This window comes from Mastacembelus armatus, chromosome 17, assembly GCF_900324485.2.
Source record: "Mastacembelus armatus chromosome 17, fMasArm1.2, whole genome shotgun sequence".
Lineage (NCBI taxonomy): Eukaryota > Metazoa > Chordata > Actinopteri > Synbranchiformes > Mastacembelidae > Mastacembelus > Mastacembelus armatus.
The window spans coordinates 19,127,698-19,140,266 of NC_046649.1; the positions used below are offsets into that span (position 1 = coordinate 19,127,698).

Consider the following 12,569-nt stretch of genomic DNA (forward strand, 5'->3'; position numbering starts at 1 on the left):
AAGGGTGCCTGGAATCACTGCATGCACACTCATACAAATGGACACTGTCACTTTCTCTGCCTGTCCCTCTTTCAGTCACTTAAACACACAAAAGCACACACATGCACAGAAACACACAAACACCAGTGTGTTTTAATTCCTCATGAGGACTTTACATTGATTTACATTCATTTTGTGGAGATTCGCCCTTGCCTTAACCATAACCACTACTAACCTTAACGTTACACTAACCTTACGCCAAGTCATCACTATAAAATTCAATGATTTACATGGTGGGCGTAGCATCTGTTCCCCATGAAGAAGGCCGAGTCCCCACAATGTGAGTGTGTAAGCAGGTTTACCAGTAATACCCGGTGCACACACACACACACACACACACACACACACACACACACACACACACACACATGCTCTTAGGAAATTACGATGACCAAGAATAGGTCACATTGGTAATACAGCCATGTTCTAGCCAGGGATTAGAGTGTGCTGACACAGGCCAACAATAAATGCCCCCTGCAACAGCAACAGGTGTCCGACAAGATTGTTTCACTTTAATAAAACGCTTACACGAGCCTCAGAGAAATAATGCACTGAGCTCTTTTAGACACATTGGCCTTTTATTGCTTCATCCCCTCTAATTGGAAATTATATTTTCCCACCCAATTTCAACCCTTCTTTTCATCACAATAAATCTCCCAGTAGCTCCTGGGCGACAAGACACAGATGTGATAAAGGTGGTGACGTTGTATGTGATTGTTAATGTCAGAAGATCAACGTTCTTGTCCCGAACCATGTTGCAGGTCGAAAATTCACTTTAGATACCCAATCTCTCATTTTCTTTAGCTATATGCAAGCTAGTGGACATGCAGCTGGAGCTCGTGTTTCTTTCAACTCACTGTGAAAGCACCCCTGGCTCTGTTAGTATGCCAACCCAAGCGCCAGCAGAGCCAGTCAGCCACATCCTCCAGCTGGGTCTCTGCCACCAATGGGCACCTGGTCCCACTTGCAAACCTCATGAAACGGAATGCATATTTAACTCAGAGGAATGCATTTGTGTGGCATCTTTCAACAATGAGTTTGTATATCTGCATGACACTTGGAGGACAACCAACTGCATCCTTTTTTTGCACATCTATGAGACTTTTATCTACGTACTGACTGCTTTTAATTGGCAGATTCATACTTCAGGCTGTGCCTCAGCTGTTGGACTGTGTCCAGAGTCACACAGGCCTGAAAGACAGCCATCGTTATCCAACTCTCACAAGGTGTCATTGTAAGGATCCAATGATTACCATATCAGCACCACATGAAACATTTATGGCTTGCTGGCAGTGATGGTCTGGCAAGCATCCTAATTTCTAGAATAGTGCTTGTCAGATCCTATTGTTTCAAGTTCTGGTGGCATGAACAGAAAACTCATCAGCCCTGGTGCCTGTCAGTTGTGGTCAAACTGAGAATTTGTAATAGAGTTTCTCCACCACACCTGACATACTCCCAAGGCCTAGTTCAAGCAGACAGCTCACTTGCTACACTCATAACATACCCCACTCATTGCAACACAACACAGTTTTGCAATAAGGCAGTCTATTCAAACTGGCAGTGCTCCTTCCTCTCTTTTGCTCTGCTGTCCTGCTGCTGATACTGCTCATTTCTTAAATCAGTTATTCTTCTATAAGGCCAACACTTCATGCTACCACTACCTTCTATGTAGCATTTCATGGCTTTATGATTGTCCCAGTAATCATGGGTATGAATGCTTGGCAATATCAGTTCAGTTAGCTATCAGACTGCTGTCACTGTTGGCTGATTTATTGCTCTGTCCCAGATCTGCTTGTGGGTGATGCCTAGATTTTTTTTCTGGATGCAAATGCTCTTACATTCTTGATATCTATGAATGTGCAACATTTAAATCAACATACATTATCACTTAGTTACTAGTTGTTTCAGTTCAAGTTTGAAATCACTTTGTCTCATGACAACTCCACCATTTCTATGACAACTGACAACTCCATTCATGAGATATGGTTATAAGCCCTAAGCTAAATGTTCATTTAATTATTTAATTGTCAACCTAACCAATCTAAGGTCAAGAATAAACGTATATGCTGAATTCTCTTTTCACCTGTAGATTTGCTTTGTGATCACTGTGGTTGGCTCTAGTTGGGCCTTGGAGAATAACCACATGGTGCTTGGAACTCAAATGAGGTTTCACTACATGCTTTTGTATCTAGCAGGGGGAAGGTGCCAAGTGCTTGGCCCACACACATTAGGTTCAGTATCTAAGACAGTTTTAGAGAAGTTCATTGTCATCACTCTAGTCTGCTGAGGTTGTGGGGAATGATGACATCAGAGTCGGGACTCCAAATCACTCAGTCAATTTCAGTGACATCCCAAACCACTGACAGTTTAACTCATATGATTATGCTACAACTCTGTTCATGGTGCACTGTTTTGTTGGCATTCAGTAGCTTCTAACAGTGGCAGTGAGCAGGTGAGACCCAGATAGGCTGCTTTGTGGTACTTTATCACCCTGCTTGTTGTTGTCACATCCACAATTGGTTTGTACTCCACATCTGCTGCTTCAGCAAACTCAGAACTGATTTGGTCACTTTGGAGCCCAGTTAGTTTTGCCCACTGCACTTCCCCGTTGATTCCAACCATCTTTACAAATGATATCTTTATGCAGGGGTGTTAACCCGGATAGTGCTCTCCCCTGGGTGCCTTTATTATCTATTCATCATGTTGTCCCAGTTTATTTCAAGATGAATCTGGCTGCTTCACTACAGATCTAACTACAGATACCTGGCGTGTGGCCTAGGGAGAGAGATTAGGGGATTACAAGATACTCAGTTGAGGTGTTTCACTTAGAGTTGATAAGGAGGTGTGAAATATTCTAAGGACATGTAGAAATGACATGAATTTATATTTGTCTCTATTGGCACCAATTTGTCTTAAAAATAGGTTTGAATAGTCTCAAAATGCCTTGAAATACAACCAGCCAGGAGCAACCTCCATGTCCAATCGGGTAAATAAACGAACATTAGAAACATTGGGATGAAAAGTTTTTTGCCTTGTATTTGGCTTCTTAGCAGTCTTGTTAGACACTCCCTCAAATTTCCTCCCTGCTAATTTGCATTGCTAAGTAGATCCTTTGTGTCACCTGGAGGTTTGGGCAAAGCAGTGTTGCAGCCAATTTCCAGATGGCAATTCATATGTGTGACCTATCCTCAATTTTGGACAAAAATGCATGGCCACTTCCACAGATTCCATTAGCTGGGGGGATGTGTACGTGTGCATGTACAAATGGAAAGTGTCCACTGGTGTGAATATTCACATCCGCACCTGCTGAATAATACACGATTATCAGCTCAGGTGCTTTCCATCCACCCCTCCTCACATGCTCTCCTCCATTCCATGGTGCTAATTTTGTCTGCAATACTCAATCGGCTTGCAAAATGCATATTTCTTGTCTCTCAGATCTGATCTCGTCTTGTATTCTGTCTAAAGAGGGAACATATTCTTCAATAAGAGCGCTGTCTTCAGGGAGTAATGTGTCTGCAATATAGACTCTAAAGAGCCTCAGGTCTTGGCAGGTACTCCTTACATTTCAACTGGACACCTACGGCAGATTCTGTGGCAGCAAGGCCATATATCATCTGTCAGTGCCAGAAGCCTCCACAGTAATGATCAAGTAATAATGGTATATATCTTGAGCTTGAGTCTCTAAAGGTAGCTCATGCAGAGTCATTATTGTGCCACATAACCAGATGAGCTTTCTTAAATGAGATCATTTTTGTCACCCTAAAGACTGGAGGGTGTAACTGTTCTCAGAGTGAATAACTCATCCTCATTTTGTGCTAATGGGACTCTGTATTAAGGTGTTGTGCAAATGCAAGAGGAATGGTAAATCCCATTTTCTTGTAATTTAAATCTCAAGCTGTTTTCACACATCTGTTCCTCTGGTTGAAAGGAGGACTCATTTGGAAAAAAGCAAGCACAGAATAAAAAAGCAGCATTTAATGAAGATTCATACTTCACAGGATTATGACAAAGTGCTTGACGATGGTGTGCTATGGAGAGTTATGTCATGATGACATCTCCCTGTTACAGAAATGAGCATAACCTTCTGTGTCTATTCATCCACCTATCTAGCTTCTATCCTACCCCCTCTCCATCTGTCCAGCCATCTGAGTTTTTTCAGATATTGCAATGATATAGTTAACCCATAATGAGGGATATGCATATGAAGCTAAGGTCTATCTCCAGATTTGACAGCATGTGTTTCCATATTTGTGTTGCCACACTGGGAATGTGTTTGCACATGGAGGGGAATGGTCTTACACAAGGTGTCATTTTTCATGTAAATAGAGGCTGGCAGGCCATAGCAATCCTGCTGTTTGTGAAAATTAGCCATGGCACAAATATACACAAGATCAGCAACCCAAATCACCTCCTAGAAACTGAGGGCTGTATAAAGACTTTGTGATGAAGTATTTTGCTACAAGCACACATCCAAGAAATGTACCAGTCAGCCAGAAACCAGTTTCTATGCAAAGTTATTGTGATATAAAGGCATTAACATTTACTAAAAATGTCCAGATGAGATGTGCTGCACAAGCAACCTGAATGGGTAGTGCATCCCAACAGCCCTATCTCCAGGGTCCAATTCAGCAAACACATGATTCAGCCTGTCACTCATAAGTGCTGATGTAGCCATGCTCAGAGCAGAGCCATCCAGTCCCCAGAGTTGGATATCATTGCTAACTGTCATCCAAGTACTTCGATTACTGGACTGTGAGAAGAATGATGATCTGTATCCTGGTGAGGCTCTGTATCCTGGTGAGGCTCTGTAAGACTGTCCAGGAAAGTGCATCAAGTCCAAGGCCCTATTTAAACCTCTGTTTATGTAATGTGTTTGTGGCTCTTGAATGTAACCTTCTCATGCAAAAATCATATTAATCTTTTAAGTGACAACTCTTGGAAAATGATTGATTCTATAAAATAAATATTTTATTTATATACTACTAATGATAGAGAACAAGGCAACACTTTATTTTTAAAGAATTTCTCCTTTACTTAGTTACATTAAATGAAATATATGTTCAGTGTTATATGTAAAATATATAACACAGTGAACCATGCATCTCACCATGTGCACGTTTGGTTAGCTGAACTGCCCTACAACTCAAGTCAAAACGCACAGCAAATGCATTACATATAGTTTGACATAAAGAGAGCTTCACCCCTCTGAGCCACACAAATGAGATTTTGAATAGCAGAAGACTTTTCCAGAAACACACACACACACACACACACACACACACACACACTTAAGATTAACCAGTGCATGTCTGTCTAAAGGATTCCATTAATTCCTAAGAACTGTTACTTTTCTGAGAGATGATTTAGTGTTTTGACTAACATCTTGGTGCCATGCTCAATTTGAATTTAAGGGAATATGCACAAAGGTGCAGGGACTGACATGAGACACAAAGTGAGAAGAGATTAGGGTCAGGCAGAGATGGTATGTTAAATATTTTAATAATTTTAAATACAAAGGATAGCAGCTGTAACTAACAGAATAAACATGGTTATCTACCAAGTGTGACAGCATGTCTGTGCTCCACTGTATTTCTGTGTGTGAGGCTATGATGTCATAGCAGATACCTCAACTGATTGAGCTCACACAGCATCCTATCCCCAGCAATGCCCTTCTGCAGTGGGTGGGGAGCAGGGTGCTATCTGTGGACTTGAAAAGTGACAGGACCAGCTGGGGAGTGAAATCCAGTAAGACAGGCAATTGGTCTGGGAGAAACGGCCACGAGCACCGATAGCAGTGCTCAGTTACAGACGCCTGCAACTCAATTTGAGAAAACCAAGCCAGAATTCAGTGCAACTGCTGCGAAACCTCAGGAGTTCTACAGCAAGCAAACTCCACGTTGTGGTTTGGTCAGGAACCCTGGAGATCACTCAGCAGCTATTGTCCTTAGCAAGCCTCTGAATTCTCCAAATGCTGGTGATACAGCTAACTGCCTCTTGACATCTTGTTAGAGGTGACAGAATCAACATTACTGAGTGGGCAATGGGTGGAAAGCAGTCTTGCAGTTTTTCCAACAAGGAGTTCAATCAGGTGAGTGTGAATCAAAGGAGGAAGAGTGTTATAAGAGATGGCCAGACCCGACTGTCCTCAGCTGCTGAGAGGATCCGCAGACACACCACGGTGCACTTTGGTTATAGCACCCTGAGTCTAGCCATGCGGGGGCTTGATGAGACTCCCACTGAGCTGTGGGAACTCCGAGAGCTTCAGAAGCTAAACTTGTCAATGAACTGCCTGTGTTGTCTGCCCTCTGCACTGGGTGCTCTGGACAATCTGGTGATCCTCAACCTGTGGGACAACAACCTGTCCAGCCTCCCACCTGAGATCGGTCTCCTGAAGAAGCTCCGTGTGCTGTTTGCTTGTCGCAACCGCCTGATTGAGGTGCCTGAGGAGCTGGGCTCCTGCACCTGTCTGGAGGTGCTCAGTCTGGCCAACAACCAGATCACAGGCCTCCCTGGCAGCTTGGCAACCATGCAAAACTTGACCAAGCTCAACCTAAGCCACAACCACATTGCTCACATCCCTACCTGTGTCTACAATCTGAAGGGTCTAGTTTTCCTCCATCTAGCTTGTAACCGTCTAGAAACAATTGCAGACCAGATCCAAAATTTGGTTAACCTGAAGATCCTCATCGTGGAGGGAAATAATATTCACACACTGCCCAAGACTCTGTGTTTTCTCAAGTCCTTAGAACTCCTGAATGTTGACTTCAATGAACTGCAAAGTGTACCAGTGGAAATGCATCTACTGAGCAGGCTTGGGAGGTTGGCCTGCCACCCGCTGGATAAAGGACTTCACATTGTCCACAACCCCCTCCTCAAGCCTATTCAGGAGGTACTGCAAGGAGGGCTCAGTGCCCTCTATAACTACCTCAAACCCACGTGAGGGACTACCATTGTGTGTGTGCCACGTATGTGTGTGTGTAAAAGAGTTTCGTAATGTGATGTCACAAATCTGACCCCAGACACAGTTCTCTGCTCTCTGAAAGGGGCTGAAAATATTATAATTTAAGACTGTTAATCTGTATATCCTCTGACTGACAAATATATTCTTTGGTTTTAATGTAATATTAAAGTTTGGATACAAACAAAGCACCAGTAACAACTGTGCCATGTTTAAACCTTTGTTAATCCATGCTAAAGGGGCCAGTACAAGTCGTTCAGCCGATACAAAAATTCACAGGTCTACATTTGGAGGCTGGTTACTGGTCATTTGACTTTGTGACAGTGAGGGAGCATGGGGGAAAGTTCAGCTACAGCTCATCACTTTCTTTGTTGCATTCAGGTCATGGGGATCTGGTGTATAAAGTCAGTGGAAAGAACAGTGTGTGTGTGTTGGGGGGGGGGGGGGCTTAAAATTTGCAAAAGAATAAAACAAAACACAACAGGGACTTAGACCCTGATTAAATGTTGTTCCACTCCATCAGACCAGAGCGGGGCTGCTGGGTGGCAGCTCCTCTGAGGCTGTTGGTTATTGTAATACCAGCAATTTGAAACCAGTAATGGAAAAAAAACTTGCAGTGGATCATACAACAGAAATTTTCCCCCCGTGCGGCGTCAATGTGTACCACAGTGGAACAAATTAAAATAAACTTATATATAATCTCTGCAAGTTTCTAAATCAACCTTTTAGTTTTATTATTTTTCATTTTTTTAGTTATATTTATGTAATTGTTGCCAATTCTGCACTTACTGTAGCACCACAAATATAATGCATAAAAAGATTTAAAGGAAGTTAGACATTTTTTAAATACTGCTACTCTTTATTGGATCATATCATTTATAACATCGCCCACTAAGTTACACACACTTTTCCATCCACTCTTACAGCTTTCAAGTTGCTTTAAATGGGGCAACTTTATGTTGAACTGCAGCAGCAGAGCATTTGTGACATGCAATTGTGTGAATTACTGGGAAATATGTATGTATGTCTAATTTCTGCTATCGCCACATTCCCCCCTGAATTAAAATGAGTTTGTGTCAATTTGGGTGACTGAGTATTACTTGGGTATCTATGTATCTCAGCACCTTTATGAAGGTTATGTACAGCCACAGCAAAAATTGAAAGTGCTATAGAAAAGGCAGAAAAGTGACCTCTGTTGGTATGTACCTGTTACTACAGTGAGACTATAGTAAAAATGAATGTTGAGCTATGGACCTAGCTCTCTCTTTCACACACACACACACACACAGAGATACACAGACAACCCACACATTCATGATAGATGAACTGCTCCTGAATAAGTCGTTGTCCTAGATAGTGATCATGGGACATGTTGTCAAATAAAGCAATTATGAAGATACTGCTTCAATGTGAGTCAGATGCCCTGAATCCAGGTATTAGTCTTCTGTGGGGATGTTACTATTCTAGAGACAATACAATATACAGCAACTTTGACTACCTGCCTCTCTTGTTTCAGAGAAAGTAAACAGTTAATATTTATTTTATATCAAAAACAGTGATGTTTGGGGCCTCTTTATGAAAGTAAAACACACTTGAACCACTATGACAATTAATTAAAGTGATTCTTTGCTGCCAGACAATCAGCTTCATTGCAGTGAATTGTGCTCACTCACTGGTGGTCAGCTGTACACCAGGGAACAGCCATGAAAGCAGGCTTTGTAGGTTTTGCTGATCTTATTTAATTGTTGCCTGCTCCAATAACTTTTCATTATAATGAGACACTGTGCAAAATATAACAACTGGGCGAATACAGATTGGCACCCATGTTCTTCATTCAGAGGTATTTTGTATTCAGAAGCAAAGCTTAGAAAACACTTTAGCATCACTGGCAGTCAGTGACTTCCCATAATGAAGGACAACTAATCAATCTGGTATTGAGCTTTTGACATTCAAGGCATGGGCTAATCACAATGGAATTAAATGACAAAATCACTATTGTCTGGCAGCCACATGAGGAGATACTTAAGTCCTTCTTTGTAGAGCAATCTAAGTTCTGTGATTTATTCAGTCCCACTAAGACTTCTCACATAGGGTGAGGAGATTGGCATTTATTGACAAACAGCATTATACTTGCCACTTATGGCAATTACATCATCAGTCTTCTGTTTAAACGATTTAAACTTTCCCTGCAGGGAGAAATATGAAGGAGAAGAGATTTGCTGAAGGCCAACAGGTTCTTCCCCTGCTGGTGGCAGCGCTCCATGATGAAATGTCAATATCACCATTGTTCAGAAAACAGCAGCCATGAGTCACTGAAATGGTAGTCCACTGTCATAACCTCTTAGGCCTAAATATGGAATCTTTTGATACTGCCCTGGGGTTAGCTTTGGAGGAACTACTTTCCTGTTCAATCAGTGTAATGTCAAAGTGTGTCTTTCTTTGAGAGCTGGTTGGAAGTAAGCCTGTGAAAGGTTACAGAGTAAAAAACATACACAAGTCCAACATATAGTACTTTCAATGCCATAACCAGTACATGAGAATGTTTTTGCTTTTCCAGCCAGTCAAGGTGAGTGTGTCAGATAAAGTAACTCAACTAATTTAATAAAATGTACATTTTGATGATGATCATAATGGTGTGTGTTTGGCTGCAACACCTGAACATTACATGGTATGTTTAGGACTATGTAAAAAAAAGTAGTTTTTACAAAGTCTAAATAGTTATGGATATGTTAAAACTGGTAAAGCTGAGTGTTAAATATTTGTATAGAAATAGATAAGAAGGATGGTTAAAAGCTGAAATAAAAAAAGATAAAAGATAGATGTTTATCATACATTGTTAAATGAAAGAAGTGTATAAGTTGTTGAAATAAATATCAAAATGTAATGGATGACAGGGTGAAATAGCTTTAAGTGGCACATAAATGATTGAAATAGAGTAATGGATAAATGGTTAGCTTAAAGTAATGGATGGTTGTTTGAAAGAAAGTACATGTTGAAAAGCTGTTTGATTTGACGCAATACATAAATTAATAAAATAAAAGCCTGTAGATCAACAACTGAAGCATTGTTATAATATATTTGATTGAGTTAGGACTGTTTTTAAAGAGAACCACTAAAACACATCCCTTAATCACACCCACAAACACACCCACAAACACACTCACATTTCTCTCTCTGCATTTGTCAGTGTAAACAATGAAGTTATCCATTCATTCCTCCATCTAATCAGAAGAGTTACATTCTCACCATTTCCCATGACAACTCTGCTCAGACTGGTATTCATGCATTCCTGGCACCATAACCGTTGAAGCCAACACAATACCTAAAGACCACAAAGAGACATGTGGCTCTTTCTATGAAATGCTTCACCCACTGTTTGTGTACTTATGTAGAGAAACAACAACTGGAGCCATATATCCTTGATAACAGGAGGTCATTTTGAAACTAAATGTAGACCCATGTCAATCTGCCTGCATTTTAATTAGCCATGAAAACTGCTGGTACAAGTGAAATCACCATGTGTGTTTATGCATGCGAAAAAACAATAAGGGAATGACATTGGCTGACTTTGTCATTAGCTGCTTCTGCAGCCCTTTGTTTGATATTGATGTGAGAATACCTTGCTTCTGTTTGCACTTGCTGTCTCCGATAAGAGAAATTTTGAACAAATATTTGCATATATTCAAATAGGAATGATCATTGATTAATCAGTGCTGGACAAAAACATGTTCTGGTAATTCCAGGTCAACTGATGAATGTCTTGAATGTCACCTTGGGTTTCCCTTTAACAGGATCAGTGTGTGAATTTCATTAGAAAGAACACTCAAGGTGAACTATGGTTAAGAATCCAGCTGCCAAAACTTTTAAGTTTATGATTTTATTAAGTGAATTAATTAAGATGTCAATCTTACATAACTTATTTAGTGCAGGATCTAGATCTGACCCAACATTGGAATACATATATACATTTACCAACGCTGATTAACAAAATGTGAGAAAATAATGTTGAAATATTATTTTATTTCATCCCAGGGACAATCACTTCAAATATACATGAGTTTCATATTTGAGGTTCATTATTCATTCTTGTAAACAGCAGCTAAAGAGCAATCGCACCATTTGTCATTCTCTATTTTGCAACTATTACAGAATATACTGTCACATCCCAATATTTTTTAAGAGAAACGAGAATGAAGTATGGAAGCCCAAGCTGCACTCAACAAAACAAAAGGTTAAAGATATGTTCTAATGTGATGGATTGTTGTCTGTGTCACAGATTATTACTTTAGGATAATCACAAGCAAGTGGTCCTCAAAGTTTAGAATAATCCCAGCGACTATTCATTTGAATTATCCTACTGCCGTAAATAATGCTGCGCACAGGTTCTCACCTTTCACAGTGAACAGTAGTTTCTACAGCTGGTTCAAATGAAAACCAACAGTGACAGTCGGAGGCAGGAGGAGGGGACACCTCTGCCTGTCCTCTCACTCACAGGCGGGGCTCACAGTCGCCCTCTACCGGCCAGACAGCGCGCACACAGCCGCTGCTCTCCTGGAGCTGCCGGACCACTCAATCCCCGCGTAATTCAGGAATCAGGACTCACTCACACATTCCTCCTCCAAGTGTGGAGCAAGCCGGAAAGGAGAAGCCGTGTCAGCAACAGTGTCCTTCCACTCCCCGACAGCACGCCCAGGGAAGGAGGGCAGGGTGAAGACTGTAGATTTAACACTGTAAAAGTATATGTAGGATTCAAGTTGCAATAAAGAAAAGAAGAGTTGCCAGTTAACCCCGCGGTTGGGGGTTAACGCTAAGACGGCGCTGTCGACATGGATAAAGTTATCAATTGCTTGTTTGCTGCGATAACCCTGCTGTTGTCCGTCCGAGGGGAAGTTTTTAAAGGTAAGGAGGATTACCTGGAGATGTTTGTCCGTACAGAACATATGTGCAGTCTTGTTTAATGCCACAGCCGAGGGGCGAAGTGGAGGGAGAAGGCACTTAAACTCAGTTTGCCTACTATTTGTCTGATAGTCTAATTGAAATTTTAATGTTTTGACTAATGTTTGTGTTGTGAATCCGCGCGTTTGTGGCACCGTGAAAGCAACTTATACGAAGGCGGCGTTTTGTAGACCAATAAGTTGAAAACATGCATTTTGCTCACAGTAAGCTGAATGTCATGTTTGACCACTACAGCCCTGGCGTTCATCACCGGTCCCAGTCTCACCTTTGCTGTGCGCAGCGAGCAGGTGCGCCACGGGCACCGGAGCAAGTCGGTTGCTTTCAGTGCCACTATTTGCATGACCGCAAGTTTAAAGAGTTCAGTGTTTGTGTCTAACTTGATCTTGATAAGTTGCTGTCTAATGTGATTAACCTCAGGGGATTCACGCACCAAAGTGTCACCGTGCGCTGTTGGTTGTACACCCAGTGGCGATAATACGAACCAAATGAAAATAATAACATGAATAATCTCGTTATTTCCAGGAAATAACGAGATTATACTAACTTGATTTCTAACAGCCACAGTGATCGTTTAGACATAGATAGAGCCACAGTAACCTCCAGTTATAATACC

General features: G+C 41.3%; 2 protein-coding genes across 6 annotated transcripts in view; both read left to right on the plus strand.

Annotated features, from left to right (window-relative positions):
• The first annotated feature begins 5,814 nt into the window (after positions 1-5,814).
• LOC113134522 (leucine-rich repeat-containing protein 30-like) lies at positions 5,815-7,360 on the plus strand. Its single transcript, XM_026313938.1, has one exon. It carries the CDS (start codon positions 6,083-6,085, stop codon positions 6,980-6,982), a length of 900 nt encoding a protein of 299 aa, XP_026169723.1. The 5' UTR covers positions 5,815-6,082; the 3' UTR covers positions 6,983-7,360.
• A 4,224-nt stretch (positions 7,361-11,584) lies between these two features.
• Positions 11,585-12,569, plus strand: part of LOC113134759 (protein tyrosine phosphatase receptor type M) — a 138,227-nt gene continuing 137,242 nt past the window's right edge. For all 5 annotated transcript variants that reach the window (XM_026314262.1, XM_026314263.1, XM_026314265.1 and 2 more), the window contains exon 1: positions 11,585-11,899. In XM_026314262.1, the coding sequence (XP_026170047.1) occupies positions 11,827-11,899 (73 nt within the window). In that variant the 5' untranslated portion in view covers positions 11,585-11,826. The remainder of the gene's footprint in view (positions 11,900-12,569) is intronic.